Here is a 16,226-nt window from a genome sequence, read left to right on the forward strand (position 1 = left end):
TCAGCCTTGGGCGAAAAACAGCCAAGACAAGTCGCAGAACTTCGGGAAGGCCGTATCTTTGGACTCAGACCTCGGAATGGGGCCTACCTTATGTCAAAACGACCGTCTCGGAAAGATCATTCTAATGGTCCAAGCCTTGACCCAATCAGAGGAGCAGAAGAGGACGAAAAGTCTGTTTAAGCCAACTGCAGCTGAAGAGGCCTTTTTGAACTGAAAGAATTGGGTTTTGGGCCTGATTCTCTGGCCCAAAACATGGCTCCAAGCCCATGCACGATTTTTGGATCTGAATGTATAAAAACAAAAGCTTAGCTCTTTGTTAATGGTAGATAATTAGACCTAGATTAAATATTAGATTAGTAGCCTCTATTAATTAATTCTAGATCTAGTTTTCTTAGATTTAATTAGTTTAATTTAATTAGTTTCATATCTTGCTTTTATTTAATTCCTTGAATGATTGTTCGTCATTTAATTAGATAAATAAAATAGTTATTATTATTCAATTTCGATTTTTGTCATTTGCATTTATAGATCTAGTTTAAATTCTTGTTCTTATTTCATTCTTAGTTAATTAATTATATTTCAATTATTGTTTAATTTAGATTAGTAAAGTTAGAATTTTGATATGATGTGTAGTTATAATTCAATAGGAAATGATGGGTTGATGATTCGAGGCTAAAACCTCCATTAGAGGGGTTGATGAAGCCTTGATGAAAACTTAGTGGTATAGTGTAGAAGCATTGTAGAATCTATTCCACTCTAGAAGGTCGTGATTCGCCATGAGAATGGGTGGACGACCTCACATGCTAGTTAGTACTCGGTAGAAATGCCATGAACACTAGGGATTAGAACTCGAATTTCTTGCCGTAAGAACGTAAGAATCGAGATACAAGAATCTATGCTAGGCTATTAAGTTGGATTCGAGGTGGATTCAATTCCCCTCTAATCCTTTATCTAGATTCAAAACAATCATATTTCCATAGCATTCGTAGTTAGATTCAAAATAATCAATTTCATATTGCATCGTAGTATAATTCCCCCTCGTAAAACTCTCATTAGACTTAAGACCGATTAGTTAACTAGAAAACATCACATGCTAGAGAACTAGGAGTGGAACGAATTTGTTACTCCACTCTATTTCGATAGATTTGAGAGTAGAAACTTTGATAAATATAGGCTCATAATTTAGTTTAGTTTACTTACGTTTTGAGTTCATCGTTCATTTCGTAGGTAAACTATTCATTTTACGTTTATCAAATGGCGCCGCTGCCATCTTAGTTTCACTTTAGCATTGTTTTCATAGTATAATTAGTCATTTTTAAGTCTCATTTCACCCACCCACCCTTGTTTGATTCATCGTGGTGGTTGTTCGTTTCAAAGATTGAAAAGTTCGCGAAAAATTACCGATCGGCGACCGCCGCTTCATACCGAAGCGCCGACCCGCTAAGTTATTGGAACACGGAGCGCGACCGCGCCCATACCGAGCGCGACCCGCGCTAAGTTACTGGAACACGAGCGCGGCCCGCCATACCGAAGCGACCCGCTAAGTTATCTTGGAACACGGAGCGACCCCGCTTCTATGCGCGCGGCGCGTTCTAAGCAAAATTTTCCGGATTTCTACAGGTTTGTTTCGAACTTCGATTTTTAAGTTTTTCAGTGTTCTAACTTGTTATTTACACTAAACACGCGTAAACAAGAAGCTATTCATAAGCGAAGCAAGGACGCTATCAGGTATTCCTTTCTTCCATACCTCGCATCTCAAGTTAGAGGTTTCTACTAGTATATCAGAATTGTTTGGAGTGTTGCATGTTTAGTTAAGTTCGACTTAGTCTTGCATGAGATTAAGGTCTGGTCGAAGAAAAATAACTAACGTAATTACACGGCAACGTCAACAAACAAGTCTATCTAGTTTACCACCCACTACACCTCTAGCTACTATTTCACATACACCACCTGATATTATGGATGAAGAAAGAGAGACTCCTCTCTCTGACTTTTATAAAGCCTTGAGCGATAGCCCTAAATCTTGCATCGTTCTAGTAGACCCAGTGGAGGATTTCCGCATCCCCCCAAATATATTTAATTTGTTACCCGTTTTTCATGGTTTAGACCATGAAAAACCTTATCAGCACATGCGTAGGATTGAACAAGTCCTTACAACATTCCACCATCCTACGGTTGGTGCGGAACAAATTAAATTGAGGGTATTCCCTTTCACCTTAGCTGATAAAGGCGTCTTGGTTAACTGCGCCCGCCTAATTCTCGTGGACTTGTGGGCCAAACTTGTTCATTTGTTTATGGAACATTTTTACCCCCCCTAAAGACGGATGAAATGCTTTCCAAGATTCACTTCTTTTCGGTGAATCCTCATGAATCATTTTGAGGCTTGGAATCGTTTCACCGATCTCCTTATAGAGTGTCCACACCATCACCTAGCAAAAGACACGTTAGTTCGTGCCTTTTTCAAAGGACTTCTACACCACCATAAAGAAGTCTTAGACATAATGAATGGGGGTAGTTTCCTAAGTAAAGGAGCCTCAGAGGCATATAAATTTTTGGAAGATCAGACTAAGCGTAATAATAATTGGGGGGGTAGTGACGATTACTCCCGCTCCGCTAGTTCTTCTTCAACAGTTAAGGCTACCAGTATGTTTGAGGTTAAATCAGATCCTGAGCTTAAAACTCTAATTGAATCCCTCACAAAAAAGGTAGAGGCCATTTCTGTACAACAAAAGCCTATCCCCGTCATGAATTGTAAATTCAATCCATGTAGTTTTCTGTTGGAGTCCCGAGCATCCCGACTTTAATCGTCCTATAGCCTATGAACATTCTTGTTCCATTAATAGTGAACCTACGCCCCTTGGAGACAAAATCCCAACTTCGGTTGGAGAAATAACCAACAAGTCACACCTACTGTGGTACAATAATCAATATGTTAGGACAACGGTTATAACCAAGCTCCACCACAACAAGGACGGGGATCGGGGTAATTATAATAATTATAACAACCAAAGCGCCAACCTCGACAAAAGTCAAGCACAAGGTCAATGTAGTTATAATAATTATAATGCTAATAGAGGTATCGTTAGGTAAATAATAACTATCACAATATGCCCATAAATAATCAACGAGATAGTTAGTTCACACCACCCGTGACTACTACACCCACACAACCGGATCGTCTTGACACCTTCATACAAGTGAGCCAACAACTTTTCCAAACCATGGCTCAATCTAACCAACACATTCTACAATCCGTTAATAATTTAAACCAACAGTTAGCCCAAGAGAAAGCTCCAACCAAAAGGCGTGTTTCAGGCCAAGCGATACCTAACCCTAGAACGGCAAACCACACCTTTTAAGGTAAACGGTAATACTAGTATGCGGAAACTATAACCGTAGGTGAGCTAAATGCCATCACCACTCTCCGATTCGGAAGAGTGGTTGATAACAAAGTAACTATGCCTATAGTTACCCCATCGATACTCCTACACCGGATATCGAACTAGATAACGAAATAGAAACCGAAGAACCTACCACCGTAGAGGTACCGGTTAAACCACAACCTAAGAAACAGAAAAGCCAAGGTTACACATCAAGTCGAGCCATACGCTAAATATAGAGCGAAACCACCGTTCCCTCGAGAAATTAGCCATGCTAACCGGGGATACTAACTTTGAGGAGATTAGGAACGTTTTCAAAAATCTAACGATAAACCTTCCTTTTTCGAAGCTATAAAAAGCTACCTAACCACGCTAAGTTTCTTAAAGAATTGTGCACTACTAGGCGTAAGACCAACATACCTAAAGATGCCTTTCTAACCTGAAGGTTCCCAACCTAAAGGTTCCCAACTTTATCCGAAAATAATGGAATTGTTAAGTACAAGGACCACAATTAGATCAGCCCAATGACAATGCACCTTAGGAGATTCTCACACGACGACCGCTACTAGACACGGGGGCTAGTGTTAACTTACTCCCATTTTATTTGTATAAACAAATAGGTCTAGAGGAGATGCAACCTACTAAAATGACATTGCAATTAGCTGATCGGACTATTAAATATCCTAAGGGTGTGGTTGAAAACGTCTTTGGTTAAAGTCCAAAATTTTACTACCGGCCGACCGTTATCCTCGACTACGAAGTCACTAACGACTCTGTACCTATCATTTTAGGGCGCCCCTTCTTGGTCACGCCAACGCGGCGGCCATAAACCGCCGCGATGGTTCGATGTCCTTGTCCTTTGGCCATCTTTTCATTGAGGTAAATGTTTTCAAAACGAGGACACGAGATCCCGATTCATCTACAAATGGCGAGGTTAGCATGATCGAGAGCTTAGCTCAAGATTACTTCGAAAACATGTTTCCGGAGAAACAAATTAACAAATTCCTTTTCTTCGGAAATTCCGACTTTAACAATGACTCCCTGGTAGTAGACGAAATCGAAGAAGAATCCTGCAACTCTTTTGCACCGCTTCTTTACCACTTCGCGAGTCCCCCCCTTGCTAACCACACACTCAAAAACCATATTGGTGAATGCACCATTCAGGTAACCGAGCCCTCCCTATGGAGTGTGTGCTTGTAAGTACCGGATCCTAAGTCCACGGTTCACATAACTCACGTTTTCCACTCTTGCATGTTTTCTTGGTTTTTGAGTCATGTTTCTCTATGGTGTGAATTATGTCTTTACTGCTTATTGTTTTCCTCTATATTAAACCTAATTCATAAAAAGTAAAAAAGTTTAAAGCTATAAAAATAGTAATCTAGTAAGTCTCGAGAATCTGACCTTAAAAGACCCAAGTTTTCGTACAATACCAACTTTCTGGAGTATAAGCCAAACAAAATTTTCAAACTTAAAAAGAGTTTTCCAATTTTGTTTGGGGGGGTATGATTTTGGTATTCATTTCAAATCTTGTTGCCACCCTAAGCCCTGTCATGTTTACTCCAAAAGAGTTTGTGTTAGTTTAGCACGTAATGGTTTAATTGTGCTTCATATTATCATATCATCTTTACAATATTTTCATTCACAGTCTGCGCCAATTTTGCCACGCGTTCTATGGTAAATTCTTTCCTTATCTCTTTACACTTTGAGGACAAAGCGTTCGATTGTTTGGGGTGGGATAGAAACATTTGCAAAAATTAGACACTTTTAGGATGTAAATTATGCACTTTTATTTATAAAATATTAAAAATTATAAAAATTAGTTAGTTACATAATTTAATTGTGCTATTGAATTGTTTCATGAACCCCTTCTCCCAAATTGTTTGGGGTGGTATAGAAACACGATGTAAATGTTAAGCACATATTAGGTTGTATATTACGTATTATTTGTCTTAAAAAAAATAAAAATAAAAATAAAAAGTTTATGCTATACACTTAGGAATATTGGTATTGTTTCTTTTCTCTATGCTCTTAATAATCTAGAAGTCTCAATGTAGCTTTTGCATTAGAATAGTTTTTAGAAACTTAGGTTAATATGTAGGTAATAATCTTTGCATCTATCTATAAATATATTACATGAGTATCTATAATTGTTTGGCAAGTAAGTTTTCAAATCTAGGCTAGAGTACTTATTCTACAAATCCTGTGAGAATATAGCCTAAAGCCTTATATGAGTTAAACATTTGAGAAATGACACAAGGGAGAAGTATATAGAGAAATATACTTATGACCATATACCATGTCCTAATATATAGGCCCTCGATATAAATTTGGATCGATATATATACCTAAGTATATTTTCCGCTAGTCACCCTTAATCGAGCCTTTTTTATTAGCCCTTTTCATAAACCACAAATCATTTACCCTGTTACAAAACAAAACAAAATAAAAAAAAAAAAATATATATATATATATATATATATATATATATATATATATATATATATATATATATATATATATATAGGGGAGGGATAGAGCCACATGTAGCCACATTATAGGCACAGTGAATCCCTCTCTCCATCCTGTTTTAATCTAAGGGTCATGATGAAAAGTGTAATCTCCAGGTTTTCACTTAGAAATAAAAGGAGGGTATTTTCGAAAAGAAAATTTACCAAATCCCAAAACCCATTTTTCTCCAAATCAGTTCGACCTTCTTCTCTCCAAAATTTGGTTCGATCAATTTTCTAAAACCCTTCTTCATCAAACGTCGACTCCTCTCTCTCCAAAGTCGGCGCCTCATGTAGGTAAATCTAGAGGTGTTAATTGGGATAAGATAGAAGAGGTACCATCACAGTTATTAGGGCAAGACCAAATTTTATTTCCATTAGTGGTGCTTATCGGACTCTTCTATGGTGATCTAAGATGTTAAAAAAGAAAAGAAGCTAGATGGTGATCGCCTTAACTTTGAATGGGTTCTTTTTTCAGTTGGTTTCTTCATATACCACTTGGGGCACATGCCTGGTTACTATAGCATGAAGGCAATGAGCAAATCATTTGTAAAATGTCAAAGGGAAAATAAAAGATATAACATTTTGCAATTTTTATTTGAATATTTTCCAACAATTTCCTTAATCAAATTATGGACTTTATAGGTTGCAAATCAATGAAATGATTGTGCGCCATACATTTGAAACCCTGGTTGTTGATTCACTTTAGTGGAGATGTTCCACATGGGAACGCCCAAAATCCCTTATTATGACTATATTGCATTATCCGTTGGGTTTTCGTTACTAAGATGTCAATTTGTTGAATATTTATTTTTACTTTTTTTCTTCTTTATTTTAGAACAAGATATGAATTTCAACAAATTGGAAGGAAGTGGGATGCAAAGTTTAACAACTCATATGGTAATGGAGATTAACTTGAAAAGTTTAAGTTCATATGCTTTTTATTTGTTTTTTTTTTTGGTTAATTTAGTAGCTTTAATTCATGTTAGAAATAATTTTTTTGGTCAACTAGTTTCCTGATGTGTGATATGCTTGTCTTGGTTTAATGTTAGGATTATTTAGAATGAGTTTAACAAAGACACATTTAGAACCTACGCAACATAAGAGCACATCTTTTCACATTTGTTTATTTAAATAATGGGTAGACTATGCTTCCTTGCAAAAGTAGATCAAATCTGGTGGACCAATTTAAATAATTTTGGGTCCTAAATCTTATGCTTTCATCCGTTAATAAAGATTCTTAGGTTATATCTTTTTAATAGGTCGCATTGATTCAAATCTATGTCAAAATTGGGATCATAGGTTTTTCGAGTTCATATTTTTTCCAAGTCCAAATGCAACTTCGTTGTTGGGCTTCGATACAACATGTCAAGTTAATTGTTCCTACGGAGGTTCTGAAAATTTCTTCCGCCACCAGCCAGGTAGCACAAACATCTTCTCATTATCCGTATTTATACAAGAAGGAGGACCACTAGTGTTTTCTCGGGTGGTATCAAGTGGGAGGTGCAAGTAACTCCAAATGGTGAACGTTTAAATCTTCACCTAACGGAGGTTGTGATTAAAAAGATCACCTTATATATATATCTAAGCACCTGGATCATCTTTTTATGATTGTCGACGGGCACGGGGGGTTAAAACAGCACATGTGGGGCTAAAGATCTAATGTCTTGAACGAATTGCCATCGAGTACATAGTAGCGATTTCCACCACCGGTCGATGAAAAATTATGGTGAGCACTTTTCAGTTCTTCCCATTTCAATTTCACATGGTTCAGCAATTTCAATCGGCTCAAGGTAGAATCTTTGAAACACCACCACACCTACCAATTCCTAGCATAGCCCCTTAAGTGAAAACTTTTACTTAGCCAACTCCAAATTTTGTGGCCCTCTCTCTTCCAACAACATTAATTCCCATGGATAATTTCCACTTACACAAGCCTCAAACAAACTAAAGCACATTAATCTCTCGAACGGAGGGGCATCATCCCTAGTCATCCCTCTGTGAGAACTCATTTTTATGGATACTAATTTTTTTCAATATGTAGATTGTAGGATCAATTCGTTCTTCAAGTAAAGCATTTCCTATTTGGAGGTAACATTAAAAACAGTGGTAGATTTGATGTAAACTACGTTGCAATGAAATGTTGACGTAGTTTCCACATCAAATCTACCACTATGACTTTTATGTTACCTCCAAATAGGAAATGCTTTACTTGAAGAATGAGTTGATCCTACAACAGTATTGAACAAAATTAGTACATCCTTAAAGAATGACTTCTCACAAGAGATGATTAGGGATGATGCTTGAAGAGTTCGAGGAGATTAATGTGCTTTAGTTTGGTTGTTTGAGCTTGTGTAAGTGGAAATTATTTGGGAATTAGGCAATTGTGGAGATGAGTATTGAGAGACAAGAGAGAGAGGGCCACAAAATTTGTGATGTGGTTGGCTAAGCTTAAAAGTTTTGAGTTGGAATGAACCATATCTTGGCTAGGAATTGGTAGGTGTCCGGGTGTTTCAAAGATTCTACCCGGGAGCATCCTGAAAATTGCGAGAACATGTGAAATTGAAATGGGAATTCGTTCAAGACATTAGATGCTCACCATAATTTTTATCGACTTTTTAGTCGAAAATCATTATGAAAAGATGATCCGAAGCACCCTACTTTAGCCCCAAACTGGTGGTTTTCTTCAACATCCACGGAAATCATAAAAGCAAGGCAGATAGATATATATATAAGATTATGCAATTTTTTAATCACAACCTCCGTTGGTGAAGATTTAACCGTTCACCATTTGAGTGGTCCTCCTCGCACCCCACACTTTGGGATGATAATGAAAAGATGTTTGTCCCTACGCTGTATAAATACGGACATGAGAATTCCCAACAATGGAAGAAATTGACAGACTCGTGAAAAACAATTACCACCATGCAATGGACTTTGAGGGCAAGTAAGGATTTACCAACAAAAAAATATGAACTCGAAAAACCTATATAATTTTGACATAGATTTGAATCAAAGACCTATTAAACTAGTAACTTTAAGAATCGGATGAAAGCATAAGATTTAGGACAAAATTAAAGTTAAATTGGTCCACTTCACAAGATCTTGAACTTCTTTTTGCAAAAGCGTATAGTCTACCCATTATTCAAAATAAAAAATGTGACAATATTATAACCTATATGTTAGTACTAGTATAAATGTGTCTTTGTTAAACTCATTTCAGAATCTTAACATAATCCTACCTCAAAATGCAAGGGACAACTATCACAAAAAAAATAAAAGAATAACCGGTTACTTATTTTAACATGAATTAAAGTAGAAAAACCAAAACACAAGCCAAATAAAAAGATATGAACTTAAAGTTTTCAAGTTAAGCTCCATTCACCATATGAGGAGTTGTTAAACTTTGCATACCTCCTTCCAATTAGTTGAAAAATTCATATTTGATTCAAAATAAAATTAAAGTAAAATAAAAATTCAACAACTTGTCATGTTAGCAAAACCCAATGACATCTTAGTATGCAAATTTATATGAGAAGCCAACGGATAATGCAATATAGTCATAAATAAGGGTTTGGACGAAGACCATTTCATGACAAATCTATAATTCTAAAGTGAATCAACAATTGTTTCAAAAATATTCAAATAGAAATTGGTGGATTTTTTATATCTTTTACAAGTCCATAATTTTTAAGGAAATTAGCTTAAAACACGGATAAATGCTATTGTAAAAGAAGAAAATGTGCACACACTAATTAATAATTTTGAGAAACTTACAAATGATTTGCTCATTGAACCCATGTAGGAGCCAAGGGGAGTTAAGTATATGTTGGGAAAAATTTATTCAAAGCCGTCGATTCACCATCTAGCTTCTCTTCTTTTTCCTAAAGTTAGATCACCACGATAAGATGTATCACCAAAATGGAAATAAAATTTGGTCTTGCAATAATATGTGTGATGGTACCTCTTCTATCTTATCCCAATTAACACCTCTAGATTTACCTACATGAGGCGTCTGACTTTGGAGAGAGAGGAGTCGACGTTTCAGTGAAGAAGGGTTTTAGAGAAATTGATCGAACCAAATTTTGGAGAGAAGAAGGTCGAACTGATTTGGAGAGAAAATGGGTTTTGGGATTTGGTAAATTTTGCTTTCCGAAAATACCCTCCTTTTATTTCTAAGTGAAAACTGGCGATTACACTTTTCATCATGACCCTTAGATTAAAACAGATGGAGAGCTGGGATTCACTGTGCCTATAATGTGGCTACAGTACCTGTGGCTCTATCCCTCCCCTATATATATATAAGTGCCACTCTAAATCTGCCACTCTTATCTCACACTTTTCTTCAACCGTCCGATCTCACTTCAAGATCTGATGATCTAACATTCCAAATTTCAACCAACAAAGTGGGGGTAAAAATGTCTTTTCCTTCTCATCTTCTCAAAAACAAAAGAAAAAAACCAGATCTACAAATATAAATCAGTTCCTTAACCTTTCCACCCCGGAATTGTTATTAAGGTTTGGTCGTGGATTTGTTTAGTACCGGTTATTAATCTGTGGTGTTGTGGTGGTATTCAAGCAAGAATACATATCTTGCTTTGTGTGGTCTTGGATCAGATGCATTTGAACACGATATTGGATTATTGCGGGAAAAGGGGTTTGTGCAGTGTTTTGTTGGACTTGCATAGTGGACGAGGAGATTTAAAAGAGCTTCTCAAGGAGGGTCTCGAGAATGGCTTGTTGCAGAAAGTAGTAGTAGAGGTATTGCCATTTTGGGATGAAAGCAATGATAGATTAACATTAGAGAATTTGGAACAGAAAGTACTTCAACTAGACAGGTTGCACTCGGATATATCTGGAGAAACTCTTGTTGTTTATGGATATTTTAGATACAGCACAGTGACTTTCATGAGAAAACATAGCCAAGGAAATATGAATATTTCTGTTTCTATTTCTGTGTAATGGAATAAATTTCTTTCTTTCTCTCTTCTAAGAAATGTAACTTTCTAATTTTCAGAAAATTTTCAGAAGGAAAATGAATTATTCAGATATTCAGCAAAAAAGCATTCAGAAGGAAAATGAATTATTTAGACTTGGTTTTGGTGTTTATGTTGAGGATGTTACTTTATTAGAAGACAAAAAGAAGGATAGAAGACAGATTAGTATCTTCCCCTATATCCCTAATCCTTCTGATAGACACCAGGTTGATTGGTTAGATTTTCCAGATCATATTGTATCTATATTTGCAGAGAAGCTGAGTTTGCAGAAGGATTTTATATGGTTTGGTGCAGTTTGTTGGTCATGGAGGATTATGTATACTGATATCCTGCACTGTCGTTCACCAAGAGTTCCTCTGCTCATGCTTGCTACTGATCTAAACCACGATAACCAAACATGCAGTTTCTACTGTCTCAGGGAGAAAAGGGTATTCAACTCCTGCATACAACTTCTCCACAATAGATTTTGCCCTGGTTACTGCCTTGGATGGATACTTACAGTTTGCGAAAAAAAGTTTTGAAGTTCGTCTATTCAATCCATTTCTTGTCTAGAAAATAATGAGATTCTTCTCCCCCTTTACCCGAAACATCAAGACTAAGACCATAACTCAAAAGGTTTTAGGCCATAAAACCATAATGGTCTTCCTGGGATCATTTTCACCTATAGAGCAAAGGAACTTGTTCCAGACCAAGAATAAATCCAAAATAGCAGTCAGTCAGTTGCTTATGCGTTGTGCACCAATCTATTTATCTATGTAGAACTGTTGTTAGAACCGTTCTAATACTTGTTCATCTTAAATCAAGACTGTCCTTCTCTCGTACCTTGTAATTTATATTATCTGATAACTGATGATGAATTATCAACGAAACCTTAAAGCCGGATCATCAATTCGGCCAGTCTTCCGTATCTACTTTGAAGCGTAAATAGCCAGGCTGAGACTGCCTTTATGTCCAATTATAAAAAGGTAATTTTACACTCTAATGTCTAATGACAGTTGAGAAAATCTTTGATTGAGAGAAAACCTATACCACTCTCAATCTACTTGAGTTGAGACTCGGGACGATTTGGACTTTGAGCTATAACAGTGATTTTCAGAAGCAGCTGTAACCTGGAAGACAGCTCAGCATACAAGGTTAAATCAAGCAATGGTAATAATGTTACTACACTTAACTACACAATCCAATGTGAACTAAATGTTTTTGTATATATAAACCAAACATTCAAAAGATAAATTAAAGCCTTGAGAAGAGGCTCTGCCATCCAAACTATTGTGGGACTGGGAAGCCTATTGGTATCATGGCGAGGAGTAGCCCACACAGGTAGATAAGAAAACCAAGAGGATCATCGATGCAAACATACACATGCACTTCTCCAGCTTCTAGGGTCAGCTTTAAGACTTTCCCTTTTGCAGGCCTATTTGATCATTGATAGCTGGATTTGGCCCAGTCACTTGTTTCTCGCTTGGATCAGGTTTTGATGATCCTGAACTCAGATCACGGCAACGATCACTTGCCACAGTAGTGCTGTCTTGTGATTTACTTTCAAACTTTGACGTGACGGTTTGAAGGTTCTCTTTCTCTGTATTTTCTTGGTCTTTGGTTAACTCCGAAGCAGACGGTTTCTTAGGTTCAACAGCAATGCCTTTGACAGCCTCCTCTAACGCGTCTAGTCTAACCTTTACCTCCAATAGCGCAGGATCATACTTCCTCTTTTCTTCTTCCAAAACAAGCGCTTCCAGCTCTTTAGCCTTTTCTACTTCTTCAGCTTGCTTTTTTTTAACCCCTGCTTCCTGTCAAGAGAAATCAATTATCAAGGCTAAACCTACACAAGTAAAAGTAGGAAGTTTGTCAAAATATGAAAGGGATTTTTTGAGGAATATGTCAAAAATAGAAAATTTCTTGAGGAATAAATTTTGAAGGGATTTTTTTAAAAAAAAAAAAAAAAATGGTATGGGTAAAGATCACACATACTGAAGCTCATGGACAATTCATAAGACCATAACAGTGGACATATATCATAACCCTCTCATTTAATAATCAAATTATTGGCATGGATAGACAGGTTTGCTGCCCACTCATTCACTGGACTTGCACCAACATCTAATTAAACACATTTAGCTCCTTGAACTGCTAAGCATAAGAGTAGCTGCACAGTTAAAGCAGTTAAAACGACTCTAAAGCTAAGACTCCCTCATCCACTTCGCAATATAATACAAATAGGGGTGATCATGGTTCAGTGTCGAGTATTGAAGGATATTGGATAGGTTAGTTGTTGCTTCTAGTCATATTGCATTTGGATCTTCCAAAGAATACAGTAAGCAAAGAAAGAGAAAGGGCGAAACAGCAATCACATCCACTTCATAAGCAAATTTTAATTCTTAAAACAAAAAAGAATATTACTGGTCTAATTTTATTACGAATAAGGTTCAGTTTAATATAAGTTAAAGATATATGAAATGCTATCAGAAAAAGGAAGTATCAGTACCGCTTCCATCCTTTTGATTTCATAGCGAGCGTACTGAGCCACCAAATATACCGCTGAACACAAAGCAAGATATGTATTCTTGCTTGAATACCACCACAACACCACAAATTAATAACCGGTACTAAACAAATCCATGACCAAACCTTAATAACAATTCCGGGGTGGAAAGGTTAAGGAACTGATTTATATTTGTAGATCTGGTTTTTTTCTTTTGTTTTTGAGAAGATGAGAAGGAAAAGACATTTTTACTCTCACTTTGTTGGTTGAAATTTGGAGTGTTAGATCATCAGATCTTGAAGTGAGATCGGACGGTTGAAGAAAAGTGTGAGATAAGAGTGGCAGATTTAGAGTGGCACTCTAGACAAACCGATATATATATATATATATATATCAACCTACCCAATTTAGATAAGTCTGAGAATAGAATAAGGAAGAAAGAAGAAGAGAAAAACCTGTGTAAACAAAAGTTAGTTAATTGCTTCAGAAAATAAAGAAAAGAAGTTTCCATCCAAAGAAAAGAAAAATAAAAATAGAAATAAAATAAAAACTCCAAAAAAATAGAATAAAAGGAGTCAAAAGCCAAAGAAAAATAAAAATAAAAAATATGGCTAAGGATGGAAACAAAGTGTAGAAGCAAAAGTAAATAACAAGGTTTTCTCTAGTTACATAATATGAAGACTCTATTATCTCAGACTTGTCCCTTTTGAATATCCATTTCATTCCTTCTTAAACCATCTCCTAATCCCCACAACACCTAATAAAGACCTCTAGCTCAATTAGGAATAGGTTAGTGGGATAGTAAGTGGCAGATGTGTTTGATCAACTTCGGCTTCCTTGTGTGTCATTGAGATTGTAAGGTAAAGTATGCCCACCGCACACCTTTGGAGTAGCAAAACTTGGGTGGAAAAAATGAGTGATTTTTGTCTTGACTTTTATGTGAGAACCTACTTAAGGACGCTTATTCCAAAGTTTCGAAACGGACTCATTATTGCATTTCATAGCATTACTATCATTGTATATATGTTTATTAAGTAGATGATTGATTATTATGCATATATTAGCTTAGGTTTCGACTTGATTACTCTATATGCATTGCTAGTGAGAGGTATAGTTAATTTAGAGCATGAATAAGGAAACAATAGTTTTATTTCTTAGTCGTTGTAGTATAGATGAAGTTTGTGAGTACCTTCACTTTGAAAACTCTCACTAGACTATAACTCGGTCCACTAGGGAATTCCTAGTGGTTTAAGGCCTTGTTGCATATGATCAATGCAATCGCACTCAGCGAAACGAGAGTAGATAGAACTCCATTTTTGGTCACTTATTCTAATTTCTCATATTTGCTTGAGCACAAGCAAAATGCTATTTGGGGGTGGTTTGATAAGAGCCCAAAACTGTAGTTTTAACCCCTTAATAATCATACTTTTAGACCAATTATGTTAGTAATAATTAAGAGTTAACACTGATTACGTGTTTTTATGCATTTCAGGCTTCAAAGTCCATTATGTGCAGAAATGTGCCACTTTAGCGAGATAAAAGAGCAAAGGTCGGTTACTAAGGAGTTCCGTGATTAAAGGCCAAGATTCAAGAAGATAAAGCCTTTCTAAAGCCCGGTCAAAAGCTGAAAAGTCAACGCTGGAAAGAAAAAAGACACAAGTCGTGCAGAACTTCCGGCGTCGTATCTTTGGACTCAGACCTCGGAATAGGGCCTACCTTATGTCAAAATGACCGGCTCGGAAAGAGCTTTCCCATGGTCCAAGCCTTGACCCAATCAGAGGAGCAAAAGTGGACGAAAAGTCTGTTTAAGCCAACTGTAGCTGAAGAGGCCTTTTTGGACTGAAAGAATTGGGTTTTGGGCCTGATTCTTTGGCCCAAAACATGGCTCCAAGCCCATGCACGATTTTTGGATCTGAATGTATAAAAACAAAAGCTTAGCTCTTTGTTAATGGTAGATAATTAGACCTAGATTAAAGATTAGATTAGTAGCCTCCATTAATTAATTCTAGATCTAGTTTTCCTTAGATTTAATTAGTTTAATTTAATTAGTTTCATATCTTGTTTTTATTTAATTCCTTGAATGATTGTTCGTCATTTAATTAGATAAATAAAATAGTTATTATTATTCAATTTCGATTTTTGTCATTTGCATTTATAGATCTAGTTTAAATTCTTGTTCTTATTTCATTCTTAGTTAATTAATTAGATTTCAATTATTGTTTAATTTAGATTAGTAAAGTTAGAATTTTGATATGATGTGTAGTTATAATTCAATGGGAAATGATGGGTTGATGATTCGAGACTAAAACCTCCATTAGAGAGGTTGATGAAGCCTTGATAAAAACTTAGTGGTATAGTGTAGAAGCATTGTAGAATCTATTCCACTCTAGAAGGTCGTGATTCGCCATGAGAATGGGTGGACGACCTCACATGCTAATTAGTACTCGGTAGAAATGCCATGAACACTAGGGATTAGAACTCGAATTTCTTGTCGTAAGAACGTAAGAATCGAGATACAAGAATCTATGCTAGGCTATATTAAGTTGGATTCGAGGTGGATTCAATTCCCCTCTAATCCTTTATCTAGATTCAAAACAATCATATTTCCATAGCATTCGTAGTTAGATTTAAAATAATCAATTTCATATTGCATCGTAGTATAATTCCCCCTCGTAAAACTCTCATTAGACTTAAGACCGATTAGTTAACTAGAAAACATCACATGCTAGAGAACTAGGAGTGGAACGAATTTGTTACTCCACTCTATTTCGATAGATTTGAGAGTAGAAACTTTGATAAATATAGGCTCATAATTTAGTTTAGTTTACTTACGTTTTGAGTTCATCGTTCATTTCGTAGG

At 36.2% G+C, this 16,226-nt stretch overlaps 1 protein-coding gene across 2 annotated transcripts; it reads right to left on the bottom strand.

Moving 5' to 3' along the window:
* Nucleotides 1–12,011: 12,011 nt before the first annotated feature.
* LOC147510659 (uncharacterized) lies at nt 12,012–13,437 on the bottom strand. Of its 2 annotated transcripts, none has more exons than XR_015216838.1 (2): nt 12,856–13,223; nt 12,012–12,674 (listed from the first exon to the last, which is right to left on the bottom strand). XR_015216838.1 is itself a non-coding variant. In XM_086599333.1 (2 exons), the coding sequence occupies exons 1-2, from the start codon at nt 13,376–13,378 to the stop codon at nt 12,276–12,278; spliced, it is 408 nt and encodes a 135-aa protein (XP_086455459.1). In that variant the 5' UTR covers nt 13,379–13,437; the 3' UTR covers nt 12,012–12,275. The 2 variants fall into 2 exon arrangements, 1 of the variants encoding a protein (XP_086455459.1); XM_086599333.1 differs by lacking the exon at nt 12,856–13,223 and adding an exon at nt 13,370–13,437.
* Nucleotides 13,438–16,226: the final 2,789 nt, after the last annotated feature.

This window comes from Coptis chinensis, chromosome 3 (genome assembly GCF_015680905.1).
Source record: "Coptis chinensis isolate HL-2020 chromosome 3, ASM1568090v1, whole genome shotgun sequence".
Lineage (NCBI taxonomy): Eukaryota > Viridiplantae > Streptophyta > Magnoliopsida > Ranunculales > Ranunculaceae > Coptis > Coptis chinensis.